The sequence below is a fragment of the Felis catus genome, chromosome F1, assembly GCF_018350175.1.
Source record: "Felis catus isolate Fca126 chromosome F1, F.catus_Fca126_mat1.0, whole genome shotgun sequence".
In the NCBI taxonomy this organism is placed as follows: Eukaryota; Metazoa; Chordata; class Mammalia; order Carnivora; family Felidae; genus Felis; species Felis catus.
In genome coordinates, this window is record NC_058384.1 from 24,528,073 (window position 1) to 24,551,161 (window position 23,089).

General features: G+C 45.6%; 1 protein-coding gene across 2 annotated transcripts in view; it reads left to right on the forward strand.

The window, feature by feature from the left end:
* The first annotated feature begins 21,158 nt into the window (after window positions 1–21,158).
* The window catches only part of NCF2 (neutrophil cytosolic factor 2), a 34,091-nt gene continuing 32,160 nt past the window's right edge, over window positions 21,159–23,089 (forward strand). Inside the window, exon 1 of one of the 2 annotated variants that reach the window (XM_003999260.6) lies at window positions 21,159–21,684. In XM_003999260.6, the coding sequence (XP_003999309.1) occupies window positions 21,511–21,684 (174 nt within the window). In that variant the 5' untranslated portion in view covers window positions 21,159–21,510. Of the gene's footprint in view, window positions 21,685–21,901; window positions 22,496–23,089 lie in introns of those variants that run through there. The other variant, XM_045049095.1, reaches the window with a different exon arrangement.

Here is a 23,089-nt window from a genome sequence, read left to right on the forward strand (position 1 = left end):
CTTGGAGCCACCCTCCTCTCAAGGTTCAGGTAAGGCTGGATCACTTCTGCACTGGTTGTTACACTAAGGACCTCATGGTCTCACTGGCTTTTGCCCAGAGGCTGCCCTCTTGGCCACTTGGGCCTCTCCATGGTGTATCTCACAACATGACCGCTGACTCATCGAAGTGAGCAAGGGAGAGAAAGTGAGAGATTGTTAGTAAGACGGAAGTCAGCCTTTTGTTGCCTAATCTTGGAAGTAACATCCCATCACTTTTGAAGTAACATCCCCACTCCCTTTTTCTTTCCCCTTTTTAAGTGTTTTTAGTTTATTCATTTTATTTTTTAATTTTTTATCTTTTTTCTTTTATTTTAGTTTTTTTCTTATTTTATTTACTGGATTTTCTTCATTAGAAGTGAAGCACTAGGTCCAGTCACATTCAAGGAGAAGAGATTACAAGGGCATGAATACTAGGAAGCTGGGATCACCCAAGGCCATGGCCAGACTCCTACACCCACTAATCTTCCTGAGGTAGGGAATGTCTCTCTGCTCAGCCAGAAACTTCCACTTTGCATTCTATCCCAGTTTTACTCTTTCCCTCCCCTTTGGGACCAACTCTATGGATAACTTAACCTAGAGTTTCTAGAAGCGTTCATGGGAAAAATTCTCTGTATTCTCACCAGTCTCAAGAATTTGCCCCTCTTTTTTCTCCCCCCCAAAGAATAAACAAAAACTCTATAGTTCTTCTGATTTCAAAAGTAATATGGGGGCACCTGGGTGGCTCAGCCGGTTAAGCATCCCACTTCAGCTCAGGTCATAATCTCACAGTTCATGGGTTCAAGTCCCACGTGGGGGCTCTGTGCTGACAGCTCAGAGCCTGGAGCTTTGGATTCTGTGTCTCCTTCTCTCTCTCTCTGTTCCTCCTCTGCTCATGTTGTCTCTCTCTTAAAAATACAATAAACATTAAAAATTTTAAAGAAAAAAGTAATATGTGCTTGGGGTGCCTGGCTGGCTCAGTCTGTAGAGCATGCAACTCTTGATCTTGGGGTTGTGAGTTCAAGCCCCATATGTGGTGTGGAGTCTACTTAGAATTAAAAATTAAAAATAATTTTTTTTAGTAATATAAGCTCATTGAAAGATTCCAACAATATCAACATACAAAAACTATAAATAAAATTCCCTAGCATTCCTCCCACATCCCAGAGAAAAACTAATGTTAATACTGTGGTATACACTTCTTTCCCTTTTTCCGATACATGTGCTAATATCATATTTTTAAAGAATTTTTAAAGTTTATTTATTTTGAGAGAGAGAGAGCATGTGCATGAGCAGGGGAGGGGCAGAGAGAGAGAGAGGGAGAAGAAGAGAGAATACCAAGCTGGTTCCATGCTGTCAGCATGAAGCCAGGTGCAGGGCTTGAACTCACAAACCATGAGATCATGACCTGAGCCGAAATCAAGAGCCGGAATGCTCAACCAACTGAGCTACCAACACGCCCTGCTAATATCATATTCTTACTAATTTTCCAAGGAGGTATCAAACTCTTCTTTAGGTTTTTGTTTTGCTTTGTGTTGTTTTACTTAACGGGGTAGCTTGGCCATCTTTTAGTGTCAGCACATATAGATCGACTTCATTCTATTCCTATACACATATAATCTATTTCATTTCCTTATTGGCGGTTACTGAGATTTTTAAAAAAAATTCTTGGCTGTTATAAACTACTACAGTGTGCATATGTGTGTGTATGATAAGGAGTGTATTTGCATGTTTGCATATTTCAGCAGAACAGGTCTCTAGAAGCAGAATGCTGAATCAAAGGGTATTACAAGTGTGTTACAGATTGTTCTACAGAAGGGTTGTGCCAATTCCAACTTTCCCAAAATTGATAGTACTTTTCCGAGTAAAGTCCCTGGAAGAAGTGGTCAATGCCTTTTGAGAGGATCCAAGACCCTGTTAATTGTGAGAAGTGCTAAAAAGCAGTAGAGGGAAACATTCTTCTGGGAAAGGCCATGGCTGCAATCAAAAGACCTCAGATTCGTCATTCTCAGCTAATTCTGGTTCTGATTCTGCATCATATCTCTGTGCTAGCACTTGACCAAGAAATGAAACTGTGTGGGCCTCACCCACATAGCTGAGCCTACATCACAAGCAAGGTGATCCTGAGATGCCCTCACAAGAGCCAGTCCTCGTCTGGAGCAGACACTCATGTGACTGATACATCCACCCACACTCCCATCTGAGACTTTGCACAGGAGAACTGGAAATGGAGGGCAGGCCGCTGGGCCTCTGAGTCTGGAAGATTCCTTGACAGAGCCTTTCTGAGCCAGCAATCCGAGCTGGGGTAGAAGGAGCAGAAGAATTCAAAAGCCAGAAACCCCTATACACAGCCAGCACCTAAAGTCAGACCATTTTGTGTGCAAATTCAGGCTCTATTTGTCCTAGTTATGAGGCTGCACTCCCGATCTCCCATAAAAGGAAGCCCCCTACTGGCGATGACATGTGTGTATGACACAGGTAACAATTCACTGAGCTCTACACTTGATATGTGTGCATTTTACTGCATGTAAATTATACTTCAAGAGAGAGAAAGGGGGGAAGGGGACATCATAAAAGAGAAAGAAAAAAAGGGAAGAGAAGGGAGCAACAGGGGACAGGGTCCCACAGTGTGTCCTGTCTGCCCGCCCAAGCACACCTCTCAGGATGCTGAGAGAACAAAGGACTTGTGGACCTCTGCCCCGCGTCCCAGCCTGTACCAAGTAAGCTGCCAGTGTTGGCCTCGAGCCCTTTGCCCAACAATGGTGCATCCATTGTTAATAGTCAATAGTATAAGAGATAGAGTAACAGAGAAAGAGCGTCTGCACAATAACAACATGTGCTGATGTAATATTGTGAAGCATTAATGGATGATTCCTCTCCTCACCCTCCCTTTTATTTGGTGACCTTTCCCTCATTCCTATGGAGAAACGAGAGGCTGCCATCTGTCTCATAGTGGGCTTATCATGGCAGAGCCAGAGAAGAGAGCACAGATTGTTGGCTTTTAAATCCAAAAGGAATCACCCTTATGGATCGCTGAAAGGTGGATGGAGGGATGGGGGAATGTTGGCCAAGCCAGTCTCCTGGGCTTTCCACCCACTTGTTCCAACAGCCATCTTCCTTGTTGCCCCCTCCCCGCCCCTGAGAAGATATTCAAGGTAGAGCGACAGGCTGGATGGGGACTCATGGCAGAGGCTCTAAAGGCCATGGTCTCTCAGAAGCAGTTAACTTCAAAGGGAGAAAATAAATACGTAACAGGCCCCCCAGAAAAGTTTGGGAATTTCAGAGGAGGAGGCTTGAGTGGGTTTAAATCGCAAGTGTCTGAGTATGCCTGGAACTCAGTAAGTCTGTTTTCTGATACCAGAATAAAAAGAGAACTAAAAATAAAGAGTTTGAAAAAAAAATGGAGGCTTTTTTTTTTTTTTTTTTTTTGTGCATCTGTATTAGTGGGAAAATGCACACTTGCCACAAAAGCACAATTGTCTGGAATGGATGTTTTTGCCTGTGTTCTGCACCTCTCTTATCACAAAGATGCATTTTCCAAGCCTAGAAATCACACATGTGTCCTAACTGGGACAGTTAAGAAAAGAAAAAAAGAGAGAGAGAGAGAGAAAGTTATGGGTCAGCTCTTGTCGTCTGGAGATTTTCATCCAGAGTGTCAGCTCAGACAGGGAATGGGAAAATAGAAGGCACTAGATTTCCCCTCTACCCTTGCCAAAAAAGAAAACTGTTTCCCAGGCCCGTGTGCCCAGACCTGCCCTAATTTGTTTCCCAAATTAGGAAAAGAAAACCACATGATGAGGCTCATTTCACAGCCCTTTGTACTTCCTCACCCCTGAATGTGACTCAGCAGACACCCAGGGACCGGATGAGGGAGAGAAGGTCCAGTTGGTTTAACCAGTACCACCTGATGGCCTGCCATGGACGGGGCAAGAAAGAGATTCTATGAATAAAGGCTTCCTCAAGATAGGACCCACTACCTGGACCCCTGGACCCCATCTTTCCCTCCCCTCCCCACTCCCAGCCTAACTATGGCCTCCCCCAGAAGGGGAAAAAAAGTTCCCCTTGTTCCCCCTGGACATACACGGTTCAGTTCTAACAGCTGAACTCTGGGATCAGTCGGCCAAAGGCAGTGAGTGGGTTGTTTGGTTGTTGTTGTTTTTGTTGTTTTTCAAGTTCACAGACAGCAAATGAATCTAAGATTCTATGGTTTTAGCTTCCCACATGGGTGCTTGGGGAACGGAAGCATGGAGTAATCAGCTAAAGTGCAGAAACCCCAACTTGGGTGCTTAAATGGTTGGGAAATAGTTTCTAAAGCAAGAGCAATGATAACCAATCAAATTCTGGCTCCAGATTTAGCAAAGTGGGCCCAGAAGAGTGGTTTGAGGTCTAGACAGGTGTTGGAATTTCACTCACTACAAGAGGCACTGAAAATCTTATTGAAAAGCAGGTGGCTGAAAGACAGCCAAAAAAGAAAAAGGAATCCCTTTGCTTCACTGAAGATGGCAGATCGGAAGAGCCAATCTGTTGGAACACTTTAATTTGGAAAGAAGGTAGAATTAATTTGAATACATGTGTTCAAAGTCCTAAGAATTTATGCAGAAGCCTTTTTCATCTTCTGGAAATGGTGTCTGGCCCACACAATGTAGAGCTTACATTCCTATGGCCCGGGATTGGCCCTGATTGTCTTATCCTCGCTCTTCTTATTATCTCCAACCACATGTAATTTTCTTCACAGCAAAGATCTTGACCTGGCCTTTGTTTACGAGGCCACCAGAGTATCCAGACCGGAGCTTTGCAATTATGCGAGGACTTAACTGAGTTTGACACCAACCCTTCCTTTTCTCAGTTAAAACACCAGGCATGAAGACTGATAAGAAAATGATGATAATGTAGTTTAGAACACAAGGAGTTCTAAGATACAGCATTGTGACCTTTTGCCCTAACAAAATGAAAGGGAATTGCTGGACCCTGAATTGCCAGATTGAAAATACGAACATTTCACAATATCAAATGACAATCACAAGGAGCCAATTTATTTCAATCATTTTCCTAGAATTGAGCAGAAAGCCTCTGATTTTTAAAGCTACTTCATGGTCAACTAAACACATTTTTTTATTCCTCAGAACTCTGTTTTGGGCGAGGGGGAACCCCTCGACAAAATGACGCTTCCTGTTTGTGGACTGTTTGTTGGGTGCTGTGCCGCAGGCCTGAGAAGCGGGGCCCTGCTGAGTTTCTGGATCTTCTGACTGGCACCCAGGTTGCTATAGAGATCTTAGAGCAGAATCCAGAGTGAGCAGGTGTCTGACAAGTCTCTGCTTCACACTGGAAAACAGCTCACTGGAGCATCAGCAGATAACATGGATTTTTCCAGAATTAAAATGAAAGCCCCCGGGAGCAAGAATTCACCTGCTTCTTCCCTGGGCATAGACGCTCCTTTGTTCTCCAAGTGACATTGGCTAATGACTTCAGCTGTCCTGTATTTGCAGTTTTGCAAATCGCCTCAGGAAAGCTAGGAAAGCTCGCCAAATCCTGATCCCACCGGCAGGGGCTGTCTGCTTCCCTGCCCACCTTTCTGCCAGGGTGCCCCAGCCTGAGCCAGAGAGGAATTCTGGGACTTCTTGGGGTGGCCCTGTGGCATTTGAGAAGTTACCTGGGCCCAGGGCAATGATGAAGGGGATGAATGGAGCTGCAGCCAACATATGCTCCAGGCTGAGCTCGTGGGGAGACACCAGCTCCACAGCTGACAAAAAAAACAACACAGGACTATGCCAGGGGTTCCAAATTCCAAATACCTCAGACATTTTTTTTAAGTTTATTTATTTATTTTGAGAGAGAGTGAGAAGGGGAGGCAGAGAGAGAGAGGAAGAGAGAGAATCCCAAGGAGGCTCCATGCTGTCAGCACAGATAGGGGTTCAAACTCATGAACTGTGAGATCAGGACTTGAGCCAAAATCAGGAGTGGACGCTTAACCAACTGAGCCACCCAGGCACCCCTCAGACATTTTTTTTAAGGTTCTGCCTATTTTTACATTTATTTACATGTTTATTTACTTTTATAGGAACTTGTTTGAGGTCACAGGATGAGGAAACATTTCCAGTTTATTTAAGCTTTTACAAAGTTAGAAGGGCAAGGCTGTGAGGCAGAAGGCCCTGGCCTACCCATGTGCTGATGGGAGCCCCCACCTCTCCAGCCCAGCCTCCTCTTCCCCCGCTGCTGGGGTCAGGCCTTACTCCCCTCTGCCCTCAGTCCCTTCCGGATGAGCTGTTTCTTACAGAGCTTGCTTCTCCCATAATGATGAGTTTCATACCAGGGAGACTCCATGTTGGATGGCCTAACAGGTGATTTTAAAGCAGGAAGTGACAGCTTTTATACCTATGTCAGTGAAGGGCTTGAGTCTATCAGATCATGGGCCAGGATTTTAGGAGACCTCTAAAGGTCAAATCATTCCCTGTCTCAAAGGAGGATAGCACTGCTCCTAAAATCAAAGGGCCCTGCTTTTGTTTGTTTTCTAAAAAAAAAAAAAAGTTTACAGCTGAAATACCTTTGATGCCCTTTGGATTCTGGAAAGAAAAAAATAAATATTTGGCAAAGTGTCACCAGAATAGGTGAAATGCTTCCAAGGTGGCAATTTCCCCTTCCCTCTTCTTTATGAAGCATACATCGGCTTTGGAGTCAGCAGACACTGGGTTTAATCCTGATCATCTATGTGCTCTGTAACCTTGAACATGTCACCTAAGCTAAAACCCAGCTTCTTTTACTATCAGTGGGTATTTGTAAGGAGTAAATGAAATGATGTGCACCAAGTGCTTAAAGCTTTCTTGGTGCACAGAAAGAGCTCCGCAGAGAGGAGCTGATGTTACGGTTAGCGGCCAGTGCTCCTCCTATTCCCTCAAGGATCCCCAGTCTCTGCAACTACAGCAGTGAGACACATAATTGTCCTCAGGATGAAGCTTGCAAAATGCAGACTTGAGCTCATCTTGGGAGAGCCACGGTGGCAAATAGACAGCAACACTGGGAAGGAGAGTTGGTAGGAGAAAGGGCTGGGTGGGTCCTGCTACTTTTTGATGAAGGTCTGAGAACTCAGTACTCCCAGTTGGCCATGGGTTTCAGCCCTCTGTTCCTGGACCTTCTCTAAGATACAGTGGGAATCCAGGTGGATCCCTTGTACTTCTCACTTAGGTACACTTACTAGGGGAGGACTTTCACTGGTTTGTTGCAGTCATTACTTCTCTTCCACATCCTTTGGGACCTGTCCACCATCCAAACTTTGTGTTCAGAGGAGAGGAATTGCATGTGGAAAATGTCTGGAAACCATTTGCCTCAGCCCTGAACCCCCGGCAACCCCTAGAGAAGATCTGGGTCCCTGCTCCCTGACACTGACCCCTTCTCTGGGACCTCAGCCATTTTATGGCTTATTTGGTGAACATTGTGGAAATGAGTTGGGGTTTAGCCTAATATAGCTGCCAGTTTTGTTCAGGAAGAAGGCAGCTAGAGCTTACACAGGAAGGAGAAGAAAAAGCATTTCATCAGTGGAAAGGTGTTACTACAGACTGGCCAAGGTTTCGGAAAGACTACTAAACCTGCATGGGGTTCCAGACCAGTGCAAGGAAGACACAAAGGGGAAGGGAGGAGGGCTGCAGTCCAGGGACCCTCTCCCCTCTCCCTGTAACACCCCCACCTCTTCAGAACACTACGCCCACTACATGTGGGGCTCCCCTTCTTCCTTTTTTTTTCTTTTCTTTTTTTTTCAATTTGAGAAAGAGAGAGAACAGGGGCAGAAAGAAAGAATCCTAAGCAGACTATGCACTCAGCACAGAGCCCCATGTGGAGCTCGATCCCACAAACCATGAGATCATGACCTGAGCCAAAATCAAGAGTCAGATGCTCAACGACTGAGCCACCCAGGCACCCTCCCTTCTTCCTTTTCAAAGTGCCTGCCCTTTACTTCCTCATCTCTCACTGTGTCCTCAGCTCCTCACGACCTGACTTCTGCCTCCCCTGTGTCCTGCCCGGCTCTGCTGATACCCTAAGCTTGGCCTTCAGCCTCCATTGCCCCTCGGCAGCATCCACCCTGCTCACCTCCCCCCTTGAGGAGTTCCATCCCCTGACGTGTGTGTGGCCATCACCCTGCTCTTCTCTCTGAACGCTTTCTCACTGGCCTTCCTCAGTTCCACCTGCCTTAACTAGGAATTCCCTAGAGTTCAGTCCTTGTTTTCTTACAGCCATAAGAGCCCATCTCAGATTTAGGCTCTGGAGAGACAATATGGTCAGAAGCATGATTTGACTTTTTTGTACAAAGCAGTGGGGGTGCGTGAGATTGCCACTCTGTTTCCTCCATTTCCTGTGGTGGCCACGGGCGTTGCAGCGGCCCAGCTTCTCCAGCTGGAGACACCAGGGACTTGTTTATCTGTGATCCCTCCTCAACTTGATCTCCATGTGCAAGGCCACATCATCTTTGGCATTTCTTCACACCCTTCCTCTCTTCCTGCAGCTGCCTTAACGTAATTATTTCTGCCTGAAACATGGCAGTAACTTCTTAATACGTTTCCCTGCGCTGCTAGGAACCACGTCTCCAACCTACAAAACACCTTATTTCCCCATCTTCCTTGCCGAATTCTGTGCCCTAATGGATAGGGATGGAAGGATAGGGCAAGCCAGTCCGGAAGACCCATGGCCGTAAGGAACAGATGTCTCACCTACAGCTTGTAAACAGACAATCCAAAGAGGGAGATAAGGAAGTATGAAAAACTCCGTTTCGTGGAAAATCGCAATAGATTCTAGAGCAGGAAGTTCTTTTACACAAAAGTGTAAAAGGGAACTGCCATAGCAATAACCCTGGACAGAGGGTCATGAATGCTATGGCTTTAATTGCATCTCAGCGTAATAAACCATTCTGCAGAGGTTTTATGCGCTAGCAGTTCTAAGAGGGAGGTGGCTACAGAGCCGAGAGCAGGCAGATCAGAAGCTGAGAGAAAATGGCTCAGAGCTTGGGCAGAGGTAGAACTGAGTATCCAAGCGTCCGGCGGAGGAGGTGGTGCCCAGCACGCTATGAGACTTTTGCTCAGATCAGCCTGGAGTAGGAGGGTGGGAATGCCAGAACAGAGAGGAGCAGCACCCCACAAAGCAAACAAAGACTGTTCAGTCTTCTGTCATAAATTTGGAAATCCGAAAGCACCCACTGCATGCTGGCAGCTGCTTGGCACTTTCATAGGGCATTCCATTTCAGTCTTGGGACAAATACGCAAGTTAGACACTGTTCTTATAACCATTGTGCAGAGGAGGAAGCAGAGACTTTTGAGAACTGGAGTGATTGGTGAAAGTTTGCTTAGGTGGTACCCGACAGACCCAGGATTTGAATACAGGACTTCTGACTCCATAACGTCTTCTTGGTTAAAACATAGTGTGAGAGAGGGCCTCAGGTGGTTAAGTGCTTCCACGGAACTCAGGGGCACTTAAGCCCCTCCAAAGTCACTGAGCCACCTCCAAACCCTGACACTGACCAATCAAGGCTTCTTGGAAAACCGGGGAGAACTTGGAACGAGGCTCCCAAAGTCTCTCCCCCAGAGTGATGCTAGGAATGTCCTCAGTCCAAGGAAGTCCGTGATAGATATAGGACTGTGAGAGATGGGGTCCTCAGAGGGGCCCCAGGCCATAACAGGTGGCCCATTTAGCCTCCTAGATGGTACCAACGGAGTGGGTCTTCAGGAGCAATAGAAGACAGTCTGTCAGGGTAACGGTAGGAGTGAGCAGACCATGCATGCCTGGCATTATATACAGGACTGGTTGTAGAATTTGCAGAGCCCTGTGCAAAATGAAAATGAGGGCTCTTTTTTGGTATTATTAAGAATTTCAAAATGGTAAGGGCACCTGGGTGGCTCAGTTGGTTGAGCGTCAGACTTTGGCTCAGATCATGATCTCATGGTTTGTAGGTTTGAGCCCCACATCGACCTCTCTGCTGTCAGCGCGGAGCCTGCTTCAGATCCTCTGTCCCCCTCTCTCCCTGCCCCTTCCCAGCTTGTACTCTCTCTCCCAAAAATAAATGAACATTAAAAAAAGAAGAAGAAGAAAAAAGAATTTCAAAATGGTGACAGAGGGGAATGAAAATAAAAAACGCTCTATCCCGCCTATTCCACCACGGCTATCAATTTATCTTATGAATATGTTCACAGAAGTGTGAAAGGACATATATATAAGAACATTCATTGTGACACGGTTATGATAGCATATAATTGCAAACAACCTTCAACAGAAAATTGGTTATATGGAGAAAAAGTACACAGCCATAAACAAAGAAGGAGGAAGCTCTCCATGCCCTGATAAGGAACCGCTGTTAAGAGAAAGACCAAAGTGCGGGATTGCATATCAAATGGCATGTGCATAAAAGGGGAGGCGATCTACATCTGCATATGCCTAAAATCTCTTCTGAGTAAAAGAATGCCAGTAAACTAATACAAGTGGCTCCTGTTGGGTAGGAAGAATTTGGCCATGATGGGAAGAAAACTTTCCGCATTTATTCATTCTGAACATGCAAATGTCTTATTTATCCTAAAAGTAAAATGAATTAAAATAATACAACAATTACTATGATAGAAATGTCCATCGACACACTGCCTAAAATCATCGTGTGAGCCATCGGTGGTATGTGTCCTTACTTGGCGAAACACTGTTCTGATGGGCTCCACTCTGCACCCGACTGCTCACAGGCCTGGGTGTGCACTGTCAGACACGTGAAAGTCCTGGACAAGGTAGGCCAACCCGAGTGCTAAGAAGGAAGTCGAAGAACCTTATCATTAAGAAAGGCTCTTTAGACTTATGATCTGTTAGCGAAGTCCGTGTTGCTACTGCCCTGAAGCCCAGAAGAGATTCTGAGGCCCAGAGAAAAGGGACTGTGTCCCTTTGTGAAGAATGAGCTATGTCTGCTTTGGTAGTTGAGTTGTGACCAGATGAGAAAAGGGACCAAAGTAAGGACCTTTCAGACAATCTTTCATTTCAGCCAAGGGTTCTGGGGAAAGAGATGCGAACACTAGCCAGATCAGGATGGGAGACCTGGATGACAGACAATGGGAACTGTGGACAGAAGAAGATGTACGCAAGTATGTTCTAAGTTAGAAGGTGGGTGCGAGTATCCTGTGATGGTCAACAGAGAGATTACTCAGTGTGAGTGGGTAAGAGCCATCGGACTGCACATGTGCATCTAGTTGCACTTCTGTTAATGCAGCCTACAATTGCACGTGATTCTGTTGACTGCTATCAAACTTAAAGTCAACCCAAATAGTTAGGCTTCTTCTAAGATATTGGGTTTTTTAAAATTTTTTAAATGTTTATTTATTTTTGAGAGAAAGAGAGAAACAGAGCATGAGCAGGGGAGGGGCAAAGAGAGAGGGAGACACAGAACTCGAAATGGGCTTCAGCACAGAGCCTGATGCGGGGCTCGAACTCACAAACTGTGAGATCAGGACCTGAGCTGAAGTCAGATGCTTAGCCAACTGAGCCACCCAGGCGCCCCTCCAAGATATTGTGCTGAAGTGTTGTCTTCTTCCTATCTTAGGATGGTTAAGCTCTTAAAGTCAGGAGTAAATCTTTACATTGATCTCTATCAAATTTCAACTTGGAGTTTTTGTGAACCAGTGTGAGTCAGGCAATATTTTAGTTCTGATTCTGTTATTGTACATGTTGACTCTCTCTCTCCAAGGTTTGAGTCATTTGCAAATCTGATCCAAGTTTATTAAAATCTTAAAGGCAAAAGTTGACACTGATGCTTCAAGAAGGGTCTATGGACATAACATTTAGCCAATTAAATCATGTAAATTGTTTGATCTTGGGAATATCTAGGCCAAATGTGTTTCTGATATTTATATATGGCCCTTTCCCACCAATCAGGAAAGTCTTCTCAAAAAAGGGAGAGTTTGCTTTCACCTGACTTGTTCTTAGTAAACTCAAGCTAGCTCCTAAAGGTCTCAGCTCCCTTTTTGTTTTTAAGTGCCTCTGTTTAATAATCTATATTTTAGAATTCTTCCTAGAAATCCACTGATAAATCTCTGATGTTATTTTTAGAATTAATGTCTTTTGGAAATCTAGAATCACGCTTACCCATTCATCCTGACTTTATAGCGTCTATCCCAGTCTTCACCGTGCTTCAGTTAGTGACAAGATTTTAGGGATCATACTTGCAAAATCTTTCCGTTCCTGGGATTCAGTGAATCTGGGCTTGATTACAGGAGTTTCTTTAAAGCAGTTATCAGCTTTCTCACTATCCTCTGTCCGGGTCTTCATTCTCTGTGTAACTCAGGAACGAAGTAGGAGCTGAGGAGTTCTGCTTTCTCTTTGACATCTGTTAACGTGACGCCATCTGCACCAAGCAGTGATCCTGCCTGCTCTTCCTCAGACACGAAGGAGCCGTTTGTGTTGTCCCTAGTATTTTTTTGCAGCCTCAGCTCACCCTGGGTTTCAACTTCCCCTGTACTCTGCCTTTGATTTGTCTGCCCGGCATCAGGTTCTTCCTTGGCCGAGAGCCATGTCCTCCATCACCTGTGCATGTCTGGCCTCTGAGAGTTCCCAGGGGAGTCCCAGTGCCTCTCCATTTCTCTCCTCACGGGGATCCCTGATTACTATGTGGTTATGTTTGTTGCTGAGAATCTTCCATCTCTCATTAGCAATTGATTGTTTTAGAGTCTTGGGCCAGTGGCGCACGTCTATTTTTCATTTTTTATTCACCAAATCTACCCCCCCCCGCCCCAGCTTTTTTTCCAGCATACCACAAAACTAGAGCAAACTTAAGCAAACACTGAAGTTTATTATAAGGGTGTATAAATGTCTTCTAGAGGCTAAGTGCAGGAATCTGAGTGGGGCTCAGGAAATCCTGGAATCAGAGGCTAGAAAGTCACTGGGTTTCACTATCTCTGCCTTTTGTCTCTGACACTCACTGGGCATCTGCTTCATTCTGTTTCTGTGTAGACTGGCTTTCTTTGCTTTCCTGGACCTCATGCCAGAACATCATAGAACCACAGCTCCTAAGTTTACAAGTCATGTTTCCAGCTCCCCAAAGAGATGAGCCTGTTGTCTCTCGGTCATGAATACCAATTCACAGGAGACAAAACCTAAGGGGTCTAGCTTGTCAGATGCCCACCACAATCCAACCAGCCAGTAATCATGCTATTCAGGGGTGCCTGGGTGGCTCAGTTGGTTGAGCGTCTGACTCTTGATTTCAGCTCAGGTCACGATCTCCGGGTCGTGAGATCAAGCCCTGCATTGGGCTCCAAGCTGGGGGCTCTGTGCTGGGGCCTCTGCACTGAGTGCTCTGAGCTGGGCTTGGAACCTGCTTGGGATTCTGTCTTTCCTTCCTTCCCTCTGCCCCACCCCCACCCCCACTCTCTCAAAAGGAAAAAAGAAAGAAAGAAAGAAAGAAAGGAAGGAAGGAAGGAAGGAAGGAAGGAAGGAAGGAAGGAAGGAAGGAAGGAAGGAAGGAAGAGATCATGCTGTTCAAACATGGCCACAGGACCTACTCTCTGCTATGGATTAGGTGGACAATTCTTAGAGAAGTAGAGGGAGGAACACAACCTAATAAGTATCTACTCTTTACTCACACACTCATTCATTCAGCAAACATTTATCATATGTCTAGATACTGTTTTAGCTGTTAGGGACACTGTAGGGAAAGCAAAAAAGAATCTTTAGAAATTCTATCCCACTAAATATGAGGTCCATTTCTAACTCTCTGCACACCCCCCTTTTTTGTATTATGAATGGTCCATTTCTACTCCTTCTATATCAGTAACTGTCTTGTTTGGAGCAGCATTTTCCCTTAGGTACCCGCTGACTTAGAATCTGCATACTTGAAGGAAATATGCTAAAGAAACACATGAATGAATTATGCAGATACCTGACCCTCCTAAAGAGAAAGACCCATGGAGTATTGAGCCTGTCCAAGGAGGATGCAAACTAGATCCCTGACTTTGTGGTTAGACCACACTTAGTGGATGGGTGCTATAGGGAGAAGACATAGGATCGAAAAGGCCAATTGCATTCAAAAAGAGAAAGTTACAAGATGTACAGAACCAGAATCAAACCAGATCAGCCATAATTAAAAAAAATAATTAGATCAACACTTAACTAAGCTTTTAATGTAAGACATTAGGTTCTAGGTTCTGTAGGAAATGTAATGAAATAGAAAGCAAACTTCATGACTCAAAGAACTTAGAGTTGGTTGAATAGGTAAGGCAGAAAATAGATAATGTAGGGGCACCTGGGTGGCTCAGTCGGTTGAGTGTCTGACTTAGGCTCAGGTCATGATCTCACGATTCGTGAGTTGGAACTCTATGTCAGGCTCTGTGCTGACAGCTCAGAGCCTGGATCCTGCTTCTGATTCTGTGTCTCCCTCTCGCTCTGCCCCTCCTTTGCTCATGCTCTTTCTCTCTCTCTCAAAAAATAAACATTAAAAACATTTTTTAAAAAAGAAAATAGATAATGCAATAAGGAATGCTTATGTTTTGGAATTTGATTATATATACTATAGGAATTCAGAAAAAAAAAAATGAAAACTGCCAGGACTAACTTAGGTCAGGGAAAGTTTCATGTAGGACAAGAATCTAAGCTGGGCCTTTAAGAATGGCAGGATTCATATGTGCAGAAAAAAGTCAAAGAACAATTTTATAGTGAGGATCCAATGTATTTACTTGTTCAACTCAGGGTTCAGAGTTTCAATTAGTATGTGTTCATTCACTAATTCATTCATCAAACTTTTACTCATTGCCTACTTAAGGAGGTGCTGAATATTATGTGTAAAAGGGTACAAAGATGAAAATCATTCTTATCTCTAGTGTGCTTAATGTGAAGTTTCTTTAAAAGAGTAGGCAGGGGCGCCTGAGTGGCTCAGTCAGTTAAGCGTCTGACTTCGGCTCAGGTCATGATCTCATGGTTTGTGGGTTCAAGCCCTGTGTCGGGCTCTGTGCTGACAGTTCAGAGACTGGAGCCTGCTTCGGATTCGTGTCTCCCTCTCTCTCTGACCCTCCCCTGCTCGCACTCTGTCTCTCTCTCTCTCTCTCTCTCAGAAATAAATAAACATTAAAAAAATTAAAAATAAATAAATAAAAGAGTAGGCATTATACATGCCCTTATTTTGATGATAGGATGGATATATGTAACCAACCAAACTAAATTATTACAGTGACTTTAAAAGCACCTTCCACAGCATGGTATTTAGCATATATTTTAAGAATCTACCATGTGATAGTTACAAAAGATAGAGTGAAAAAATCAGACGTAGGTCCTGTGCTCCTAGAGCTTACAATCTGGTTGGAAGGCAGCCATTTAAACAAGAAATTACAATCATGCATGGTTTAATAAAGACAGAAGAGGTAGAGGATAACTAACCTAGCTGGTGAGTCAGGTAAGAAGACTGGCACTCTAAGATGATCCTCAGTGACCCCTTCCCTTGTGTAACTCCCTCCCCTTGAGTGGACAGGACCTGTGACTTGCTTCTAACTCAAAGAATATGTCAAAGGTGAAGGGATTTTGAAGAGCTAATTAATATTCCCAAATAGCTGACTTTAAATTGATCAAAAGAGACAGCAAGAGAGAAAAAGACCCACGGACTACTGAGCCTGTCCAAGGAAGATGGAAACTGCATCCCTGGCTTTGTGGCTAGATTATACTTAGTGGATAAGTGCTATGGGGAGAAGACAGAGGATCGAAAAGGCCAATTACATTCAGTTGGGCCTGTTCTAATCAGACAGGGAGGTCTAGTGGTCAGAGACTCAACGAAGTAGAGATTCTCTTTCCATTTCTACCTTGAAGAAGTAAGTGTCATGTGTTCCATAGCTGCAATCCTGCTAATAACATGAGGGAGTTTAGAAGAAGACCCTTCTCCAGTCAAGTCTTCAGATGATAATGCAGCACAGCCCACACCCCAATCTCAGCTTTGTAAGGCCCTATGCAGAGGACCCAGCTAAGTCATGGTCACATTCCACATCCATGAAAACTCCACACCCCCATGAAAACACACAGGGTAAATGTGTGTTATTTTAAGCTGCTAAATTTGTGATACTTTATTATGCAACAATAGAAAACTCATATGATGGTAGATTAGATAGGAGAACTTATGATGTGTTCCTGGAGAAAGAAAACTTTTCACACTGAGGCTTTCAACTAGCATTTCTAAACAATGGGACCCATGCTGGGTTTTCTGTATGCTCCCTGTGAAATCCAGGCCAAGTTTATATATAATAGATGAGGTCTCCCTGCCCACTACCTGAGGGTTTCCTGTGTGGAACTCAATGTAAATATTCACTTGCTGTTAGAGTTGAGGTCATAGAAAGAATATGTTTTTCCCTACTGTTATGATTGTACCTCACTTTGTACAAATAAGATGACACTGACAAACTCTATAAAATTATGTTTTTCAAATAGGATTCAATTTTTTTAGTTTTTGATTCATTTGCCCAATTAGCCAAAGTCTATACAGCACCTGCCACTTGCCTAGATCTATACTAAATGTGAACAGAGATGAAGGAAAATCGAGACATGGTTCTACCCTTTGAAGAGCTTGAGAGAGTCTGATGTAGTTTTTAAAAAGTTAAAGAACAATTAAACACTAAATGCTAAAAGTGGGGATCAGGAGGTAACTGCTGAGTGACAAGGAATAATGGAAATAATAAGTTCGATTTCCCAGGATTCCTCCTCAGAGAGAAAGGAAAACACTGGGAATGTTCTTACCTTCCAGCTGAATGCAAGCATGCAACATGAGTTTTGTGACCTTTAGCCACTGAGACGTAAACCCTGCTTATTCAGAATGTTGGAGTAATTTCAAAGGTACTGAGCTGCAACTTTGTTACCCAAACTATGTCTCAGCAAAATTTATTCAAGAAATAATGTTTACTGAACACCTACTATATCGAGTGCTATGCTAGGAATGCGAATACAGTGCTATATCTGTCAGAATGTGTTGTTGTTGTTGTTTTAAAGTTTTTACTTAAGTAATCTATACACGCAACGTAGGGCTTAAACTCACAACCCTGAGATCACAAGCCACACGCTCCTCTGACTAAGCCAGCCAGGCTCCCCTCTGTCAAAATATTTTAAACTAACAGAAAACCCCATCAAAATGGCTCACACAACAAATATATTTATTATCTCGCCAAACAAGAAGTCCTGAGGTGGGTCAGCTCTAGGATGGATTAATTTAGGAACTCACTAACATCATTAAAACTCCAGTTTTTTATTTTAGTTTTCCATCCTCCTTTCCTTAAGACTTTGGCTTGAACAATCTTAGCTGGCTCTCCTCATGGTGACAAGAAAGCTGCCACTATTCTAGGAACATCTTCACAACACTGTCTAGGGAAGAAACAGGTACTGTTTCTTCCCATGTGTCTTTCACTAATGGGGAAAAAAATCTCTCTCCCAGAAATCCTTAGCCGACTTCCCCTGATGTCTTATTAACCAGAATTAAATCTCAGGCCTGTGTCTAAACCAGTCAGAACCCACTCCCTGGGGCAGCACCGGGGGTTTATCTTCCCTGGAGCACATGGCCTCAGGAGAGTGGAGACTTGAACAAAAGTGGGGTTCTACCAAATAGAGGAAGGGGAATGAAGAGTGGCTGAGAAGGCCATCTCCTAACAGTATCAATAACTTGTAATTAAGGACAGTAGTAATGACAGTCTCTGCAAGGGCCACAGAAACAGTCTCACAGACAATATGTAGTTACAAACTGGGACAAACACTGACGAGGGGCACCTGGCTGGCTCAGTTGGTAGAGCGGGTGACTCTTGATCTCAGGGTCGTGAGTTCAGGCCCCGTGTTGGATGTAGAGCTTCCTTAAGAAACAAATAAACAGGGGCACCTGGGTGGTTCAGTTGGTTAAGCGTCTGACGGCTCAGGTCATGATCTCGTGGTTTGCGGGGTTGAGCCCCACATCGGGCTCTGTGCCGACAGCTCAGAGCCTGGAGCCTGCTTCGGATTCTGTGCCTCCCTCTCTCTCTGCCCCTCCCCTGCTCATGCTCTGTCTCTCTCTCTCTCTTCCTCTCTCTCAAAAATAAATACAAATATTTAAAAAATGTAACAAAAAACAAAAACAAAAACAAAAAAGTACCATGATCAGAGAGAACCGATGGCTGGGAGACACAGAAGGGTGACCACAGAGAGGTCACAGTCAAGAAAGGCCATTCAGAGGACATGAAAGATGAGTAGAAACGAGCAGGTAGAGGGCTGGGGGAAGAACATTGCAGGCAGACGGAACAGGTCTGTCTCTTTCGAGAACACGGGAAGGAGATGGGACTGGGAGAAGGGACTGGCAGGGGAAAATGGCACAGAAAGAGCATGGGGCAGCAGGCAGGGGGTCCTCTCTGCAGCAGGAAGAGTATGCATTGTGTTCTAAGAGCGATGTAAAGGCACTTGAAGGTTTCAACACAGGGGCATGATGTGATCTGACTTGTCTTTTAAAACACCAATCTGGCTGCGGTGTGGAGAATGGATGGAGGGGATGAGGAGAGGTGAGGAGTGACAGAGGCTCTGCAACAGGAGGGATGGCGAGAATGTGGACAGAGTTGAGTATGAATAGTATTTCTGGTGCTCTGGGTATACAAGGATGGGGCTGTCCCGGGACTGCCCCCTGGAGGTGTACGGTCTGTGTGAGGGGCCAAGATGCAGGTGCACACACATAACTCTTCTCTGGGGGGAGAGTGATTAAGTGTCACATGGGAGAAGGTGAGATCACAGTTTGCGGGCTTCGGGGGAGCCTGATTATTTCCAGGTGGCTTCTGAAGGCAAGTGATCTTTGAGCAGGCGCTATGCAAGGTGGGTCTGAAGGTGCAGACGTGAGATGAAGTGACTTGGGCCAAAGCAAAGAGGCAGGAAATGCAGACCTAGAGGGACAGAAACAAGTGGGAGAGTTTGTAGGGCTTTGTGAAGGCACAGTCCAGAAAATAAGGCTAGAAAAGTCATGGGGGTCATCTTAAGGGGAATTCTGTGTGGCAGGTGAGGATAATAAAATAAAAAAATAAGGATCAACAAAAAAAAGTTTAAATAAAATCTAGCTTAGCTACAAAACCACTTGGTTTTCAGGGCTCCTGAGTGACTCGGTCGGTTGAGTGTCCAGTTTCGGCTCAGGTCATGATCTCGCACTTCATGAGTTTGAGCCCCAGGTTGGGTTCTGTGCTGACAGCTCAGAGTCTGGAGCCTGCTTCCGATTCTGTCTTCCCCTCTCTGCCTCTCTCTCTCTCTCTCTCTCTCTCTCTCTCTCTCTCTCTCTCTCAACCCCTCTCTCAAAAATAAATAAACATTAAAAAAAATTTTTTTAACGACTTGGTTTTCCTAGTAATAATCAACATACATGCTAATCAAGTTTTGATTATTCACTGGTTGGAGTCACAGTATCTCCTTCCAGTATCACTGCCACCTGCCAGTCATTTGCCAATGATTTCTAACTTCCTTTTAAGATATCCCTTCATCATTTAATTGAGCATTGGTTCTGGGGGTCCTAGCATGAGAAGCCATGGCCCAGCTCACAGGCGTTGAGCAGATGCAGAAATAAATTGCAACAAATACAGCCTAAGTGTTAGGGACAAGGTGGTACAAAGGAGGGGAGGGGCGCCTGGGCGGTTCAGTCGGCAAAGCGTCCAACTTTGGCTCAGGTCATGATCTGCAGCCCCGAGTAGGCTCTGTGCTGACAGTTCGGAGCCTGGAGCCTGCTTTGGATTCTGTGTCTCCCTGTCTCTCTTGCTCTCCCTGCTCACACTCTATCTCTGTCTCTCTTAAAAATAAATAAACATTAAAAGAAATTCAAAGTAAGGGAAAATTCTCTCTACTACCTGAATTGTGCGGCGAGATCTCAGAGAAGTGGGACGTTTAACTGGGCTTTTCCAGGCAAAGGAGTGAGGTGGGAAGGGCTTCCAAACACAGGGGATGCTCCATACAGACACACACACACCTTCTCGATTTTCAATCGGCCCTGCAAGCCCTATGGAAGGTACATTTTTAAAGTTTGTTTTCGGGCTGTTTGGGGAAGGTGACTGATAACCTGTGAGTTCTTTTGGTTACTACAGAACAATAGTTGATCCTCGTAAACATGCATTTGAACCAATGTTAACAAGAAGTCAGGATCGAGCAAATAAAACTAGTTATACTCTCTGCTCCCAATTACTCTCCAGGGAGGTTTCATTGATCCTTCCTTTTCCAGGACAGCAAGGAAAGGAATCTTAACCCCGTTTTTGTGGAGACTAGGAACGCATTAGTTAGACTCCTCCTGTCTTCAGTTTTTCACAGAGGGATGAAAGAATTCATAATTCACTGTCATATCTGGCTCCTAATTTTTAATTTTTTTTAATGTTTATTTTTGAGAGAGAGAGAGAACTGGGGAGGGACAGAAAGAGAGAGAGAGAGAGAGAGAGAGAGAGAGAGAGAGAGAGAGAAAGAGAGAGAGAGACAGACAGAGGATCCTGATCAGGCTCCTCGCCTGTCAACACAAGTGACAAGCTTGTGGGGCTTGAACTCACAAACCGGGAGATCATGACCTTCATGACCTGAGCCGAAGTCGGACACTTAACTGACTGATCCGGCTCCTTGTTGTTTCTTATTTTTTGATTTTATTATCCTCACCTGCCACACAGAATTCTTCCTTTGTGGGAGATTGATCCCCTCTGAGCTTCCTACGAGTTCATAACAGTTATCTCGGATCCAGGTGGACACCGAAGACCGTCCTGTCTCAGTAATTTGTTAATTGCTTGTTTTTGCTCAAGATCAAAAATAAATCTATCCAGACAGTCTATGAGGTTGTGAGAAAGTGAGCAAGGAATTCATTTAGGACTGAAGAGAACTATCCTATCATCCAACACCCTCAATTTTTTAAGTTTTTAAAAATTTATTATTTATTTTGAGAGAGAGAGAGAGAGAACCAGTTGGGGAGGGGCAGAGAGAGGCAGGATCAAACAATCTGAAGGGGGCTCTGTGCTGACAGCAGAGAGCCCGACAAGGGGCTTTAACCCGTGAACTGTGAGATTATGACCTGAGCTGAAATCAAAGGCTTAAAAGACTGAGCCATCCAGGCACCCCCAACACCCTCATTTAATAACAATACGGAAATGGAGGCCCAAGCAGGTGCATCCACCTGTCGAGGTTGCCCTGAGCCTGGGGGCAGAGACCTGACCAGAAGCTGCCCCGAAGCAAGGGGTGGAAGAGAGAAGCCAGCTGGGAGACAGAGCAGAAGCATTTTGGGGAAGTGACCCATGGCAGGCAGTATCTGATGTACTTCCTCTCCTCCACACTCCGCCCCCACTTGCCCTCCCTCTCTCTTTCCTTTTCTTTCACGTTAGGATTGTGCGTCAGTTGCCAAAAGGTGGGGACATTTCCTGAACCTTTGCAACACTGAGAGGTTGTCTTCAGGGAGCACATTCTGAGCACCGCAACAGGGAAGCGAGGGTCTGGGAGCGGCCCCGCTGAGGGAAACACCAGCTTGCCCTCTCCCTGTCCCCTGGCAGCCCCCCCAAGCCCCCTGGCCTGCGCCTGACCATGTCCCTGGCTGAGGCCATCAGCCTCTGGAATGAAGGGGTGCTGGCAGCTGACAAGAAGGATTGGAAGGGAGCCCTGGACGCCTTCACTGCAGTCCAGGACCCCCACTCCAGGATTTGCTTCAACATCGGCTGCATGCACACAATCCTGGAAAACATGCCCGAGGCGGAGAAGGTGAGTGGAGGCCCCTCTCCCCTCTCGCCAGGGGCCTCCTCCGTGCCGGGTAATTAGTGGTTCTCAATCCGGGCTGCGCTTTAGAGCTTTAGAAACCTCTCGGGAGCTTTGAAAGAGCAAGAGCTGCACAGGCCCCACCCCCGGGGATCTTGATTGAATTGGCCTGGGGAGGGGCCTGTGCAGCTTTAGTTTTTAAAAGCTCCCCAGGTGGTTCTATTGGGCTCTGGGCTGGGAACCACTCGATGTGGGTTTTGCTCTCCTTTCTTGTCCGTCTATTCAAATCGCTCTGGAGTCATTCTTTAACACCTTTATGAAGACTCTCCTGGTTTTGTTTCCTTCTCTGAACTCCTGCTGGCCACAAGATCTCCACCTCACTGCTTCACACCCGGTTAAAAAGCCCCTTCGTGTGCCTGAGCTTTGCCGGCCTTGCGATCAAGAGGAGGGACTTAAGAAACATGGATTTCCTCTCAAGTGACAATTTTCATTAATCTTCCACTTTTTGGGGAGCTTCTGAGGCTGCCAGAAGGAAATCATACTGTGATTGATGAACGATGTCTGCCGAGGGCATGCTGTGGGTGTCCTGGCATCTTTTTCAAATGTTTTTTTCTCTTTCATATTCCCTAGTGTAGGGTTGAGCGTTCTCAGTGATCACTCTTTGGGTTTGTCAGGGTAAGCTGGAGAGGGACTGGAATTTGGAAGCAGAAGATCCAGGTTCGATTGCCAGCTCTGCCTCTCTCTAGACCTTGGTCTCTGGCAGGTCACGTAGACTCCTGACTCTCAGTTTCCTGAGAGGGACAAAGATGAGAATGAGGTGAGGCAGCAACTATTCAATTCTGTGTCGCTTCACGCCACCGTGTAAATGCTATTTTCCCCATTTATGGCCAGTCTTGGCAAGGGGGTATGGACGGACTCCCCAGCACCCTTAGAGCCAGAGCTCCTCCCACAGCCATCCTGGCCGTGACTGTGACCAGGCAGTGGGCAAAGGGAGAGGAGTGAAGACACTTGGAATACCCACACAGCCAGACAAGTTCATGTCAGGTCTAAGGGGGAGCAGATGGGAGCAGAGGCGAGGACCTTACATCTGGCCAGGGGAGGACCTCAGTCCCCACCTCCTCTCAGAGGCTGAGTGAACAGCACCCCAGATTCCGGGGGCTGCTGGAGACAAAAGAGCACATTGTCGGGGGAGAGGCTGGCTGAGCACAGCAGCCAGCCTGGGCACAGCTATGCCAGCGGGGGCTGTTTGCTCCCGCCTCGGCGGAGGGGCTCCTTGGTGAGGCTGTGCAGGGGTCGCCGGTCACCTCCCTGCTGGCTCACTGCCGGGCCTTCCTCTCGCTGCATAGATGCGTCCTCCAGTTCTTCAGCTTCTGGGCCCCTCATTCTCCGGGCCTTTACTTGGTTTCCTGCT